Here is a 14,934-nt window from a genome sequence, read left to right as displayed (position 1 = left end):
GCTTCCTTTTGTAGGGGTCACCATCATCTCTTGCTTGGATTATACCATCAACTTCCCAACTCAAGGCAGGGGTAAATGCCATTGCCCTCTCTCCCACCCCGCACCATACCACAGTCTGTCCTCCACTCCACAGTCTCTATGATCTTTTGCAAACATAAGTCAGATCATGTTACTTTCTGCTCAAAACTCTCCATTTAAAAAAAAAAAAGAAAAAGAAAAGAAAAAACTCAAAGTAAAAGTAAAAGCACAAATCCTCACAATAGCCAGTACGTAATCTGCTTCCCACCTCTGCTGCCTCCCTGCCCTTGCTACCACTACTCTCCCCCTTCCTCACTCTGCTCTGGGAGCACTCCTTCCTCCATGATTCTGGAACACACCAGCCACCCTCTGGCTCAGGTCTCTTGCACTTGCTTTTACCTCTGCACAGAGCCCTCTTCTTCTCTCAGATACCCACATGTCTCACTCCCTCGTGTCCCTCAGCTCTCTGCCCAAATGTCACCTTCTCAATGCTGCTTTCCCTGCCCACCCTCTACGGAATCGCTCCCGACTCCCACACCAATACTCGTTGTCACATTTTTCCTGCTTTATTTTTCTCCATCATCATCTGACATTTTGAACATTGTCTTGTTTATTTATTATCCATTTCCCCCGTGAGAATGTAAGCTGCGTGAGGGTAGGGATGTTGTCCATCTTTGTGCCTGGCTTATACCGAGCACTCAGTAAACACTGAATGAATGAATGAATGAGTGAGTGAGTGAGTGAATGCTCTGTGGCTCAGGACTGCGTTGCTGCCTGCCCGGGTTCCCTCATAATCCCATCGGAGGCTGGACGGGTTGAGGTGTGGAGCCAGGAGCAGCCAGCAGGCAGGGTGTCGGCACACTGGGGAGGTGGGTAATACCTGTCAGAGGTCCAGTGCTGGGGTGGTCCCTTCTCTCAGGAAACTTTTACCTAGCACCCATTCCAAGTTGGGCACAGGGCACTCACGGTGAAAAGGACAAGACCTCAGCCAGCTTTCAGTCTGTGGGAGGAGGCAGGTACTCAAGCAGAACTTTTCATGCGTTGCAGTAAATTCCCTGATGGAGCTGAGTGTAGAGATGGGGATGCAGGATTAAAGGAGCATGGATGGGGCAGGGGCTCCCACCTAATCCAGCCAGGTTGGAGGAGGGGCAGATATAGCATGAGCAAAGGTGAGGAGGGGGAAAAAATCTATCTACTCTTGTTGGGGGACAAAGTCCGGACAGTGGAGTATTGTGTGCCAGGTGGGGCACTGAGTTGGGGAGAGTCAGGTGGCAGGGTGGGTATGGGCCTTTCTTGCAACCCTGCTAAGGTGCTTGGGTTTGAGCCTGCAAGTCGGCAGATTCGACACTTTTTAAAAAGCAGCAAAGCTCTTGGTTCAAATGAGATCTTAGGCCAAACCCAGCATGTAAAACTGAGTCACCCAAATCCACACACACCGCTCAGGTAGAACGGGGTGGAGGGAGTTTCCATCGCCCATCTTGTTTATGTTTCCAGAATCCGGGCTGCCTATATTTTACCCTTTTGTTTGCTTTCACTTCACTGACCTCCTGCTCCCTGTTTATTTGTGGAGTCAGCACCGCCTGGCTGGCCTGAAACAGATGGTTAGCCCCTGCTCCCTCCTTGTTCCCACCCTTGATGTGTTGCTCAGCCCACTTACCTGGTGCCCCAGGTAGTCTGGCTGGCGTGGCAGAGGAAAGCAGAGAGAACAAGTAGGAGGGTTTGGAGCTGGTCCAGGTGGGAGAGGATGAGGCTGTGACTCATTCAACACCTTTTCCAGAAGTCACCGCCTTCTGTAGTGTGGCGGGACCGAGACCATTCATGCTGGCTCAATAAAGGTTGGCACGTGGAGGTGGAGGACACCTCCTGCAAGAAGAGGGTAGAGGCTTCTCATCAGGAAGTGTATCTGAGCTTTGTGGAGTTGAGACGGGGTGAGGGGATTCTGGAGTCACAGTCTCAGCTCCACTTCTCTCTGCACCTCTGCCAACTTTCCTCTATGGTGCTTAATTCCATTCCTGAGATAGACAATCTGATTGGATCAGCCCAACCTATGGCGGTCCCTTCTGGGGTCAATGTCCAGCTCTAGATAAATCAGTGGTGGCCAGGAGAGGGGCACGGAACCACATGCTACCATGTTGGGTTGGCCCTTTTGGACTATGGTGGTTGTCACAGCCATCCCCAGGGCCGCCCCTCATCCTGTGCTTCCAGTGCAATGCAAAGGGCTGGCCTGAGAGGATGAGTGATGCCGAATCCAGCCTGTGTTCGGGTCTGGATCAGCCCAGAGCAAGGGATGCCTGGTTCTAATGGGGTCATTTGGAAGGGTCAACTTTTTATCATTTTTCAGGCTAAAGGAACGGCCTTTTCTAATTGGCCCTCCAAGAAGGCTCATTTTTTTCATAGTTTGTACTATGTACTGGTGGCTGCTTTCCCTCCAGGGACATCCTCAAAGAATCTGGAACTGAGCTGAAGGCCAGCCCTTTCCCTTCTGCCCCACTGCTGGAGAGTTATGAGGCTGAAGGGACTTTAGTCATTACTAAGTTGTTCCCCACCTTCATGTTGCAGACAGGGAAACCGAGGCTCCATCGAGACCTTACCCCCAGCCCTGAGCCCCAGCTCAGGCCTCTGACCCAGAGAAACGGCGGCCGTGGCAGCAGCCCTGGTGTGGGGCCCTGGGTCACGTGCTTTTGCTCCCTTTGCCATATTTAGAATCGCTGGATCAGGGGAAACTTCTCGTCCCAGCCCCTGAGGATTCTTGGAAAGAGCCTCTGAGGCCTGGCTGACTGCCCCTTCCCTTTATTCCCCCTGCAAGAGAGAGAGCCAGCCTGTTCTCTCCAAAGGAGCCACACTGCACCCTCATCAGGAAGTGCCTCTCAGGTCTAGTTGAAGCCTTTCTTGGGTATCAGCTCTGGTCTGGGGTTTAAGAAGGCCTTTTCGGCTGGAAGGTGGTGGGGGTCGTGGCCTCTGTCCTCCAGGAACCTTGGCTGAATGAGGACAGAACAGCCCCAGGGTCCCGCAGCCGAGGGAAGATAGAGCCTTGCCTTTGGGGTCCTGGTCTCGGGGGCAAGGAAGGGGTCATGCACTCCCAAGGCCAGATGCCAAAATGGGAGAGCCAGCTGGCGGCCAGGCAGGCGGCAAACCCTGGCCAGGCTCAGTCTGGGAGGAGGGATACTGGAGAAAGGAAAGGAAGGAGGGAGTCCTGGGAGGAAGGAGGGGACAGAGCCTGGATCTGCATTTACTTTGACCTGGTAGGAAGGGAGGGTCCCCTCGTCCCACACAGGCTTTTTCCTCCCTCAGGATCATCAAACTTTAAAAACCAACAAGCCAAACCAAACTAAAAATGCATGTGTGGCTTACCTGTTATGTTCTAAGTCTTTTCTCCTGTCCTCACCTGTGGGGATACTGGTCCTGTGATCCCATGGGACCCCTCTCCAGGGCTTGGTCATTTCCCTCTGCCATCCTCCACATCTGCAGTGTCAAACTCCTCCACCCCTTCAGACCCCCACCCACCCTACTCCCCACCTCTGAGAAATAGACCTAGCCTCCTCTTCCCAGAGAAAATCAAATCCCCTCGTGGGGGCTCTCTGGGCTTCACACATCTGTCCTCCGACCTCCTCTCCCACCTGGTCTCTCTCCCTGCCCACTTGTCACCATGGAAACTGGTGAGGTCCTTTCTGCTCAGCACCAGCCCTTCCCCTGCTCTGGATCCCAGCCTCACAGCTGCCCTGGGGACTTCATTCCATTGATCACTCCGTGTCTCTCTCGTATCTTGAACTTCTCCCTCTCTCTTGGCTTCTTCCACTCTGGCTCTCTCATCTTAAAAAAGCAAACAAAAAACCCCCAGTGGATTCTTCCCTGTGCTCCATATCCTTCTCCAGCTACCAATCTCAGCCCCTACACTTTGCAGTTACACTTCTTTAAATAGTTATACCTCCACTCACAGTCTCTACTTCCTCACTGCCCAGCTCCCTTGCTCAACCCATCTGAACCTGCTCTGACCCTCCCCTCCCTCTAAGGCTGCCCCTGCCAAGGTACCCAGTGACCAACTTGTCACCAAATCCAATGGACATTTTTCAGGCCTTATCTCACTTGACCTCTTGGCAGCATCTGACACTGCCATCCACTCCCTCCTTTTTGAAACACTTTCTTCTCTTCGCCTGACACCTCTTCTGGTTTCCCTCCCATCTCACTGGCTGCCCCTTCCAAGTCCTGGTGGAGGGTGTGTCCTTCCTCTGTGCCTCTGGGGTCCCATTGAGTCCTCCTCTAAATTTGCCACATGCTCTCAGGACTATCTCAGCCACACCCATGGCCTCAGTCATTACCTGTACCTCGATGTCCCCCAAGTCCACATTTCCAGCTTGGGTCTCTGTATTCATACCTAGAGTGTTTGCCTAGTGTCCCACATCCATCTCAACATGTCCAGAATGGAACTCATCACCCCAACACCTGCTCCTCCACTGGGCTTTCCCATCTCAGTTCACTGTGGTGCCTTCACCTAGCCAGTGTCCCAACCAGAAATGTCATTGTCCCCATTTCCAGTCAATCACCAGGTCCTACTTCCAAACACTATCTCTAGTCCATCCATTTCTCTCTAGTGCCACCACCATCCTCTCTCATCTGAATTACCATGGAGCTGTCTACTTGCTTTTTCTTATCAATCTTGCCTCCTCTAATCCATGCTCCCACCACCCTTGAGTGGTGCCCCTGAAACACAAATCAGACCACGTCATTCCCTCTCAAAACTCTTCAATGGCTCCCCATTGCCTTTAGGTAACATTCATAATGCCTGAGGATCTGGCCCTCTCTGGTTTCTCCGCTGCCTCTTCACTTTGGGCCCACACCTGCCAGAACTGCTGGCCACCCTGGGCTGCCTACAGGCTCCCCCATCTCTGTTGCTTGTACACACATCCTGCTTCCTCTGCTTGGGCCACCTGCACCCGAGACTTCGTCACTTCCTCCAAGTCTTCACAGATCCTGCTACTTTGGCTCCACTAAAGCCGTCTTGGGGTTCCCCCAGCCCCTCTGGCACACTGTCATCACCTCATCCATCATGTAACCACTGTGTTACATTTGTTAATTTCTTGAGGGGGGCCTGGGTTATTCATTTCTGGCTTTACAATAAATCTGGCTGAGTGTAGGTGGCAATGAACATTTCTTAGGTGAATATGGCTCAGAGAGGTTAGGCAGTATTCTCTCTTCTGCTGTGCAACCCCACCCCCCAGCCCTCCCACCTTCCATATCCCCATCTCTCCAGCCTCTAAGTATCTGTCTCTCCAGGGACCTCCCCAGAGAGTCCGGGACTGAGCTCAGGGCTGATCCTCTCCTTTTACCCTACTGCTGGGAAGTCGTGAGGCTGGCACTCCCCAGCTCATCCTGCAGACAGGGAAACTGAGGCCCGGCGAGGTAGTATGGATTGGTGGTCCAGGTGGACTTGTATTCAGTTCCCGGCCTTATGCCTTTGGACAACCTAGTATACCTTTCTTTCTATCTTTTTGTTTTCCCCGTTTAAATAATAGCTTTATTGAGATATAATTCAGATGCCATAACCACCAACCCCCTTTTAAAGTGTACAATTCAGTGGCTTTTAGTGTATTCACAGAGTTGTACAGCCATCATCGTAAACCTCTTGGAGCCTGGTGACTGTGAGCCGTGGTGACTGTGGTCTGCTCTTATGGGGATGCTGGGAAGAGGGCTTGGGAATGTGCATATGGAGGGCTTCATGTAGCACCTGGCTAGTAGGAAGCCTTGGGCAACGGAGCAGTTATGGGGTCACACAGCAAATCGGGGTGAAGCTGATGTTGGCATGAGACCCTCCTCTTCAGCAGGGCTTTCCTCAAACCCCCTGCCCTGTGGCTGTTTCCCTGGCAGTAATTTGGGGAAGGCCATGGGGACAGGGGTATTGGGGTGGAGGGAAAAGGCAACAATAGCAGTTGTTTAAAAAGCCTTGAGTTGGCTAATAATTGAGTCAGCTGCCGTTACTCCCATTCACTAAGCCAGTGATTCTCAAAATGTGGTCCCTGAGGGAGCAGCATTAGAATCACCAGGATCTTCGTAGAGACGTATATTCTCAGGCCCTATTTCATAGTTACTGAATCAGATGCTCCAGGAATGGGGCCCAGAAATCAATAATTTAATAAGCCTGCCAGGTGATTCTGATGCCCGCTATAGTTTGAGAACCATGGAGTCAAGCAAACCATTCACCTATTCAGCCTTAATCTTGCTTCCCTCCTGAATGAATAGGATAGTCACAGAATGGGTGGGTGGGGGAGGAAGGCTTGCAATAAGTCTCACGATCAACCTCAGCCAGGGAGAGCCAGCCAGTTAGCTCCTACCTGTCCCAGCTCTGCCTGGTGGGCTGGGTAAGACGGAACACGGGCCCCAAGTTGCACCCAGGCAGGATGGGCAAAGGTGCTCCAGTAAGTGGCTGCCAGTCTGGCCTCTCTGCTAGGGCGATTGTAGAGGACCCAAGCCAGTCAGCTCCTGAGCAGCATCTATACTTTGTAGATGGGGAAACTGAAGCCTCAGAGGGGGCCAGAGACCATCTTTAGACTGTCCTTATTTGTTGTATGAAGAAAGTCACGTGCTAGTTCCAGCAGACACTCCAGACCTCAGCTGTCCCTGTCTCCTCCATCCCTAGGCCCCAGATATGATCTCCCTTCTACTGTCCCCCAAGTGGGTGTCTGTGTAGGACCCCTCAGGAAGGCCAAGGCAGCTTGGGCCCCAGCTCTGCTATGGATTCACTGAGTAATCTTGAGCAAATCTGTCCCTCCCTGGGCCCCATTGCCTCATCTGGAAGATAGGGGTAATTATTCAGCTGCCTGGAACACAAGATGCACTCTATCAGACAAAGTATATCTGTTCAACTGTATTGAGCATCTGACCTCAGCCAGTGTATGAAGGCTGGGGGAGGTGAAGTTTAGGGTTTTTTAAAACGGTGTCTACCAAATGGAGCTGGTCAAGGTCAGAGACTTGCCTTCTCTTTCCTTCTCAGGAAGGATGCTGGGGACACTGAGGGGTCAGGGATGGATGTGCTTAGAGCTTTGCGAGCCTCCTCAGTGGGCACAAACTGGGGAGTTTGGTGACATGATGTTTTGATGTTTGTTTAGGGTGAATTCTGCTGTTCGTTTACTCAGTCTATGAAAAAATAAATAAAGCAGAGTCAGGGGAGACAGGTTGGGGATGGGGCCATTCCTTTGGAGAGGGGGTGGTTGGGGAAGGCCTCTCCAAGGAAGTGATGTTTAGACAGAGATCTGGATGAGTAAGGGAGCAATAAATAGGCAGAGGAAATAGCAAAGCAAGTGCAAAGCTGGAGGTGGAAAAACTTCTGATGTTTTCCAGGAATGGAAGGGAGGTAGAGTGGCTGGTGCACAGTGATGGAGGGGCTGGCGGGAAACAGATCAAGTTCAAGGGCAGGGTGGGGCCGGATCTCACAGGGCCGTGCTGGACTCGCTGAGGAATTTGACTGCCTCTCTCTAACTGCGATGGGAAGTCAGGGGAGAATTCTGAGGAGAGTCCTGGCTTCCGGCTTTGCATTTGTAGGAAGATCACGCTGATTGCTTTGAAGAGGGCGGTCATGGTTGGGCCAGGGTGGAGGCAGGGAGACCAGTCAGGGGCGAGATGATAGTGGTTAGTCTGTCCAGGGCTACATTCTGAAGTTAGAGCCCACAGTAATTGCTAAAGGATGAGGCGTGGAGGGTGAGGGAAAGGAAGTGTCAGGGTAACTCTTAGACATTTGGCCTGAGCCCCTGGGTGGAGGGTGGTGCCCTTCCTGAGATGGGGAGACTGAAGAGGAGCAAGATTTGAGGGCAAATCGAGAGTTTGCTTTTGGACACGTTCAGTTTGAGAGGTCCCTGACATCCTAGAAGAGACGTTGATTGGGCCATTGGACCGGTGAGCTGGACTCCGGGGAGACGCTGCCACACCCTCACACCTGCGCAGTGGACGAGGCTATTGTGGTAAAGGGTAGGGGCAGGATTTAAAGTGTTTTATTCCCCCATTTGTATTTTTAAGGAAATGCACTTTAAAATTTATATTAGTTTGTTATTACCCAAGCAGCCCATGTTTTTTTTTTTTAATTAGGAAATGAAGATAAGCAAAAAACAAAACAAAAGCCAAATCACTCAGTTTTGCTCTGCTGACTCTTGTATGTATATAAAAAAATCTATATTTTTAGAATTGAAGTATAGTTGCTGTACAATATTATATAAATCACAGGTGTACAATATAGTGATTCACAATTTTTAAAGGTTATTCTTCATTTATAGTTATTATAAAATATTGGCTATATTCCCCATGTTGTACAATATATCCTTGTAGTTTATTTTACACATAATAGTTTGTACCTCTTAAACCCCTACCCACTCCCCTTCCCTAGTTTCTTTTCTATATCTGTGAGTCTATTTCTTTTTGGTTATATTCACTAGTTTGCTGTATTTTTTAGGTCCCACATATAAGTGATATCATACAGTATTTGTCTTTCTCTGTCTGACTTATTTCACTTAGCATAATACCCTCCAAGTCCATCCATGTTGTTACAAATGGCAAAGTTTCATATTTTTTATGGCTGAGTAATAGTCCATCTTGTATTTATACATCTTTTTCTATTCATCTGTTGATGGACACTTAGATTGCTTCCATATCTTAGCAATTGTAAATGATTCTCCTATGGACATTGGGGTGTATGTATTCTTTTGAGTTAGTGTTTTGGTTTTTTGGATATATACTGAGGAGTGGAATTTGCTAGGTCATATGGTAGATCTATTTTTAGTTTTTTGAGGAACCTCCATACTGAAAAACATCTATATTTTAAAAGTTGAGATCACATTGTCCTTAAGGTTTTCTAATCTGCTTTTTTCACTTAGCTTATTGTGAAGTGGACATTTTATAGATGTGTCACTATTGACATGGAAAGAATAGCGTTGAGGAAAAAAAATTCTTGAGACACTCCACAGGAAGCCCCAAACGTGACCCACTTACCTGAGGTTCTGAGCTGAGGTCAGCTGAGCGATGGAACTGAAGGATTTCTGTTCAGGGCTGGGGTGAAGGTCCGTCGAGATTTGGCAGCAACTCTTCCCAGAGGAGGGGCTGGATGAGACGCCCTCAGGAGGACCCTTCCGCCCCCGAGCCCTGTGTTAGCAGTAGTACCTATTTCCCTGGGATGCAGCTGCTGCCTTTTCTGTGGTTAATTATTGAACCCGAGGAGCTGGTGCTCACCCCCACCTCTCTCTGTGCCTTATGTCTTTGCTGACTCAGCTCTTGCCTGGAATTGGCCAAGGAGGCCTCCTCTTCACTCATTCATCCACAACCCTTTACTGACATGCTGACTACCTCCTCCACCCCGGGGCATGTGCTGGGCTGCAGCCCTATTCCTGCCCTCCAAGGAGGCCAGGAGCCCCGTCCGAGGAGCTGTAAATGGGCCAGGGTGGAACCCCGCCCTTTCCACGTCTTCCCTTCCATCAGCCCCCACTTTACTGATGACGAGAGACTGGCTCAGAGAAGGTAGGTGACTTTCCTAGGGTCACACACAGCAGGATGGGAATTTGAACCTGGATCTCTCAGACTCCGAGCTCATGCCCTGGCCACGAGGAAACATGAACACAAATGAAGCCATGTGGGCAGTGACTTGGGAGGCAAGCCCTGGGAGGGGGAGTTCTGAAGAGGGAACAGTGGGCAGGGGACCTCCCAGAGCAGGAGCCCTGGTGTGAGGGGAGGGTGAGCAGTCTCGCCAGGCTTCACCGGTGAGGTGTTTCATGGAGAGTGCAGTGTCAGCAGTCCCAGGTGGGGACACTCTGGAAACACTTGGGGGAGGCTACGGGTCAGTTCACAAGGGATGCATTTCCAGAGAAGCCCATTCCCTCAGGAGTCTCTCCCCAGCCTGCTGTGTGTCCGGCACACCCCTATCAAAAGAAGAGCGCTTCAGGGCAGCCAGCCTCATTTCCTTCACTGCATCTGCAGCCTGTGCCCCACATCCTGTCTTCCTCCACACACTCCCTACACCAGAGCTTCTCTCATCATGCCCCTTCCCCTCTTCCCATCCACTGGGAAGCTGGGAACCCTGGCTCTAAGCTCACTTCTATCCTGGACATACTGGGTGACCTTGGGTGAATCCCTTTCCCTCTCTGGGTCTTAATTTCCTCATGTGTGCAGTTAGGGTGGAGGGAAGTGTTGGCTGAGTTGGATTCTAAAGTTCCTTCCATTTCTAAATGTCTGATTCTGGTTCTGTTTCTTAGCAACTTCCCACTGCCCTGTGGGGAGCTCCAGGCCTCCATAGCATGGCTCCCCGCTGCCTGGTGCCCCTCCCCACGCCCTCTCCCCTCTGCATCCTCCCGTCCCTCCCCATCTTCCCTGATCCCCTTTCTTTTCATAGCTGTCTCAGTATTTAATTCCATCAGAACCCACAAAGGCATAGGCAATTGTTCTCATTCTGCAGATGAAGCCACACTTCTGCTGTCTTGGAATTCATAGGGAAGGGGGGCTCCTGGGTCCCTCCCTTGGCCAGCCCAAACAGACCTGCCACCCGCAGCCAAGTGACCACGTCTGTGAGCTGCAGCTGCATCAAGGGCAACTGAGAGTGCTTGCTGTAAGGTGTCTGTGAGCTCAGCAGCCTGGAGCTCTGGGGCTTCTCCCTCTGGTGTCTGGCCCAGAGTCACAGCTCCAGGGAACTCTGATTCTAATCCCACTTTCCAGATTATTCTGCCAAAACAATGCTTTCCTCCTCCTCCTCCTCTGACTCTGCAGCCCTCTACCAGAGGCTCCTTGGCTGTCCTGTCTGTCCAGTAGCTAACCCTCTCCTCCATGCTGCTATTGCAGATTTTTGCTGGTCTTCAGCTGCCTGGTGCTGTCCGTGCTGTCCACTATCCAGGAGCACCAGGAATTTGCCAACGAATGTCTCCTCATCTTGGTGAGTGCTGGAGTCTGGGTCCAAGGGAGACTGGGGCAGCACCTCTGGGCTGAGGGTGAAGGTGGGGAGAAGTTTCTCATACTGTGGCTCAGAGAGTGGCTTGCTGTGCTGTGTTCCCTGAGCTGGTGGCTGCCCCTCTCTGGGCTTCATCCCATGTTTTATGCAGGTGTTGGGAGAGTTCTTGCCTCTATGCCAGGGCTTATGATGGGCCCAGAGAAGAGAAGAGGAGGCCCACTCCTCATGACCAAAGCTGCTAACTACACCCCTGTTGTGATGGGGTTTTTTCCCCCTCAGCAGAAGCACTTCAGAGGGGGACAGTGACTGACAACCAAACCACCCCTTATGTCACCTGGTCAGGGTTACAGACTTTGGGATGGCTGGGAGGGAGAGGGTGGGGCGAGAAGCAGGAAAACCTAGACAGCTAATGGGGATAGCAAGGGAGGACAGACTTGAGCTTTCAGTCTCTTTGGTAGACATGGGAGAAGACACCTGCCTTCTGGAATCCCCTTCAGGTCCATCCAGGTGTAAGGACCTCTGGGAGACGTGGTCTGAGGAAATCCTAAAACCCCTAATCCAGGGACTCTGGGCTGGGTGGGTGTTGTGTCATCTGGGCCCTGGTCCTGAGGTGTGGGGACCAGAACCTAGGCACCTGGGCCCACAGGAATTCGTGATGATCATCGTGTTTGGCCTGGAGTACATCATCCGCGTCTGGTCCGCCGGGTGCTGCTGCCGCTACCGAGGATGGCAGGGTCGCTTCCGCTTTGCCAGAAAACCCTTCTGTGTCATCGGTAATGGGCACATCACCCCGCCCACGCCTTACCCTCAAGCCCCAGGGCTAACACCCTCACCCTATCCCTGACCCAGACCCTGGCTGCTGACACAGACTCAACGGACATTTCCAATCCCTCCCATGGCCCCAGGAACCACCCCCCCCCCCGACCTCGGGTCCAGGCGCTGGGTAGGTTGGCTCCCCGGCACTGGCCGTGACCTTGCTCCTCCGCCCTTCCCCGCCCCCTTACAGACTTCATCGTGTTCGTGGCATCGGTGGCAGTCATCGCCGCGGGCACTCAGGGCAACATCTTTGCGACGTCTGCGTTGCGCAGCATGCGCTTCCTGCAGATCCTGCGCATGGTGCGCATGGACCGCCGCGGCGGCACCTGGAAGCTGTTGGGCTCAGTGGTCTACGCGCACAGCAAGGTGAGGCCGGGCCGGGGCGGGGCCGGGGCAGCCGAACAGGGAGGGCGGGGCCGAGCCGAGGGAGAGGTGAGAGAGTGACGAGGGACCCAGTGCCCGGAGGCCGAAGGGGCTATCTCGGGGATTGGGCAGGGGCGGGGTCTGGGGTTCTGGGCCAGGCCAGGAGGTGGGGCCTGAGGGGCAGGGCTTGCGGGGCTCACTTGGAAGCTTCTGAGTTGGGGGTCTACGCTCACAACAAAGTGGGGAGCTGGGGCTGAGTCTGAGGGTGAGGATGGGGCGGGACAGGATGTGGGGCCGGATCGACGCTTGAAAGTGGGGCTTGGGTGGCAGGGCAAGGTGGGCTTGGGGGTGGAGAACTGAGCGTGGAACCTGGAGGGTCAAGGGCAGGGCCAGGGCGTGCTCTGAGATTTTGTGTTGGAGGGCGTGGCCGGTTAGGGAAGGCGGAACAGGGTCTCCTTGGAGGGAGTTGCTGGGAAAAGAAAAGCGGGCAGAGCCGCCGCCTGGGACCTCCGAGAGGCTGGGGTTCTCATCCCCTCCCGAACACCCCTCATAGGCCATTCTGGGAGCCTCCCACCTCCCCGCCTGTGCTAGGAGGGCACAGCGAAGTCCCCATTTCCTCACCACCTCTGCCTCGGTGCTCCCTGTGGTCTCACGTGTTGCTGCCCCCGCAGGAGCTGATCACCGCCTGGTACATCGGGTTCCTGGTGCTCATCTTTGCCTCCTTCCTGGTCTATCTGGCCGAGAAGGACGCCAACTCCGACTTCTCCTCCTACGCCGACTCGCTCTGGTGGGGGACGGTGCGTGAGGGTCTGTGCAGGGCCGCCCTTCTCCCTGGGACCCTCCCTAGCATGATCATTGTGATCCTGACCCAGGGACCTGCCCCTGTCCTCTCACCTAGGGCTGGGAACCCTTGTGACCAGCTCCTGTGTTAGCTCCCCAGCTTGCCCCTGTGGACTAGCTTGTGTCCCCATCTAATTCCCCACTTCAAGTCCTTGTGACCTGTACCTCTCCCCTAACAACACTGGGGAGGAGGGATCCATCTATGCCTGTAACCAGCCCCTGTGACAAGTCCTTGTGACCAGTTCCTGTGGGGAACCATGGCGACCCCCCTCCCTCATGATCAGGCCCCAGTAGCCTGTGACCCCAACAAGTTCCAGTGGGTTGGCTCCCCATGACTGGCCCTATGGATAACCTGTTTGTGTCCCCAGATCACACTGACAACCATTGGGTACGGTGACAAGACACCACACACGTGGCTGGGAAGGGTCCTGGCTGCTGGCTTTGCCTTACTAGGCATCTCCTTCTTTGCCTTGCCTGCAGTGAGTCCCCCTCTACTTAGGATGGCCCAGGCTGGGGGAGGGGGTCCTAGGGGCAAGGCCGGCTAAGCCCCAGTCCAGTATTTGCATGGGCGGGGAGGGGGGCACCTCAGATGGGCAGGGGCGGGGGCACCTTTGCTGCCTTTTGTTGTCCCCCCCCCCCACCACCGCATTCCCCCAACCATGTCTGTTGTCCTAGGGCATCCTTGGCTCTGGCTTTGCCCTGAAGGTGCAGGAGCAGCACCGGCAGAAGCACTTTGAGAAGCGGAGGATGCCAGCAGCCAACCTCATCCAGGTACAAGATACCCAGGAAGCCCTGGAACTGAACTGGTTTTCTGAGGAGCATTTAACAGGGGACCTGGCCTGATCTGACCTTGAAGGAGAACTCAGGGATGACCACCCCGAGAAACTGACACTTGAGTTGAGAGTTGGAGAATGACTAGGAGTTAATGAGGTGAAGAGGTGAAGGGGGAACATCCAAGGTATGGGAACAGCATGTACAAAGGCCCTGTGGTGAAAGGGAGCAGGGTGTGTTTGAGGAACTGGAAGGAAGCTAGTGAGGCTGGAAAAGAAAACTCAAGAAAGAGCATACAGCGGAAGGGGTTGGAGAGGCAAGTGAGGCCCAGACCTGAGGGCCGCAGGGTCCTGAGTTTAACATTTTCCTAAGAATACTTGAGGAACCACTGACAGGTAGGAAGCAGGAGGAAGGGGTGACCTGATCAGATTTATGTTTTGAAAAGCGGTGAGTGGATTGGAGGGTGATCCAGGTGTCTGAGGAAACCAGATAAAAGGCTCTGGCAACGGTCTAGGTGAGGCAGGTGCTGGGTGACTTGGACTAGGGTAGCAACAGATGAGATGGAAAGAAACGGGCAGATTCTACATATTTAGGAGGCGAAATTAGTGGCATCAGGAGTAGGGGCTTGCCCCACTGGATGGTGGATAACCCTACTCATTGGATGAGGACCAGATATGGGGCATGAAGAGTGTGAGTTTGGCTGGAGCAGGTAGAATCTGAGGGGCCTCTGAGACCCTAAGGGGGTGTTGAGGAGGCAGCTAGATATACTGGTGCACAACTGAGGATAGGAATGTGCTGGACCTTGTGTGCAGAGGGCGATGAAGCCCCGGGTGTGGGTGCTTCCGGTGGAGGGAGGAAAGAGAGAGGGGAGAAGATGGCCCAGAGCTGGGCTTTTTGGAACCTTAGCATTTAGTGGCTGGGCAGGCCAAACTGAGCCAGCCAAGGATGCAGAAAAAAACGGGAGTGCGTGGTCTCAGTTTCCCGTACAGTCTGAGGCATTCTGACTGGGGCCCGGGCTGAGGCGAAGACTCTGAGTTTTTGTGACTCTGGCACTCAGCCTTGGCTTCTCTCTAGTTAGGGCGTGGCAAGAGAACCCCCTGCGGGAAATAGTTCGGAGAACACTGACACAGCCCACCTCAGCGTGCTCCCCCCTTGCCACCCTCTCACCCCCCAGCTCAGGTCTGATTCACCCTCCCTTATCTCTCCTCCCCAGGGTG

At 53.2% G+C, this 14,934-nt stretch overlaps 1 protein-coding gene across 1 annotated transcript in view; it reads left to right on the top strand.

Moving 5' to 3' along the window:
* KCNQ4 (potassium voltage-gated channel subfamily Q member 4) overlaps positions 1–14,934 on the top strand; it is a 53,631-nt gene that overhangs the window by 19,293 nt on the left and 19,404 nt on the right. Inside the window, exons 2-7 of the mRNA XM_072974674.1 lie at positions 10,822–10,912; positions 11,574–11,700; positions 11,934–12,109; positions 12,778–12,903; positions 13,315–13,425; positions 13,622–13,717. Coding sequence (XP_072830775.1) covers positions 10,822–10,912; positions 11,574–11,700; positions 11,934–12,109; positions 12,778–12,903; positions 13,315–13,425; positions 13,622–13,717 — 727 coding nt within the window. The remainder of the gene's footprint in view (positions 1–10,821; positions 10,913–11,573; positions 11,701–11,933; positions 12,110–12,777; positions 12,904–13,314; positions 13,426–13,621; positions 13,718–14,934) is intronic.

The sequence above is a fragment of the Vicugna pacos genome, chromosome 13 (genome assembly GCF_048564905.1).
Source record: "Vicugna pacos chromosome 13, VicPac4, whole genome shotgun sequence".
NCBI lineage: Eukaryota > Metazoa > Chordata > Mammalia > Artiodactyla > Camelidae > Vicugna > Vicugna pacos.
This window is presented reverse-complemented; position numbering and strand designations above follow the sequence as displayed.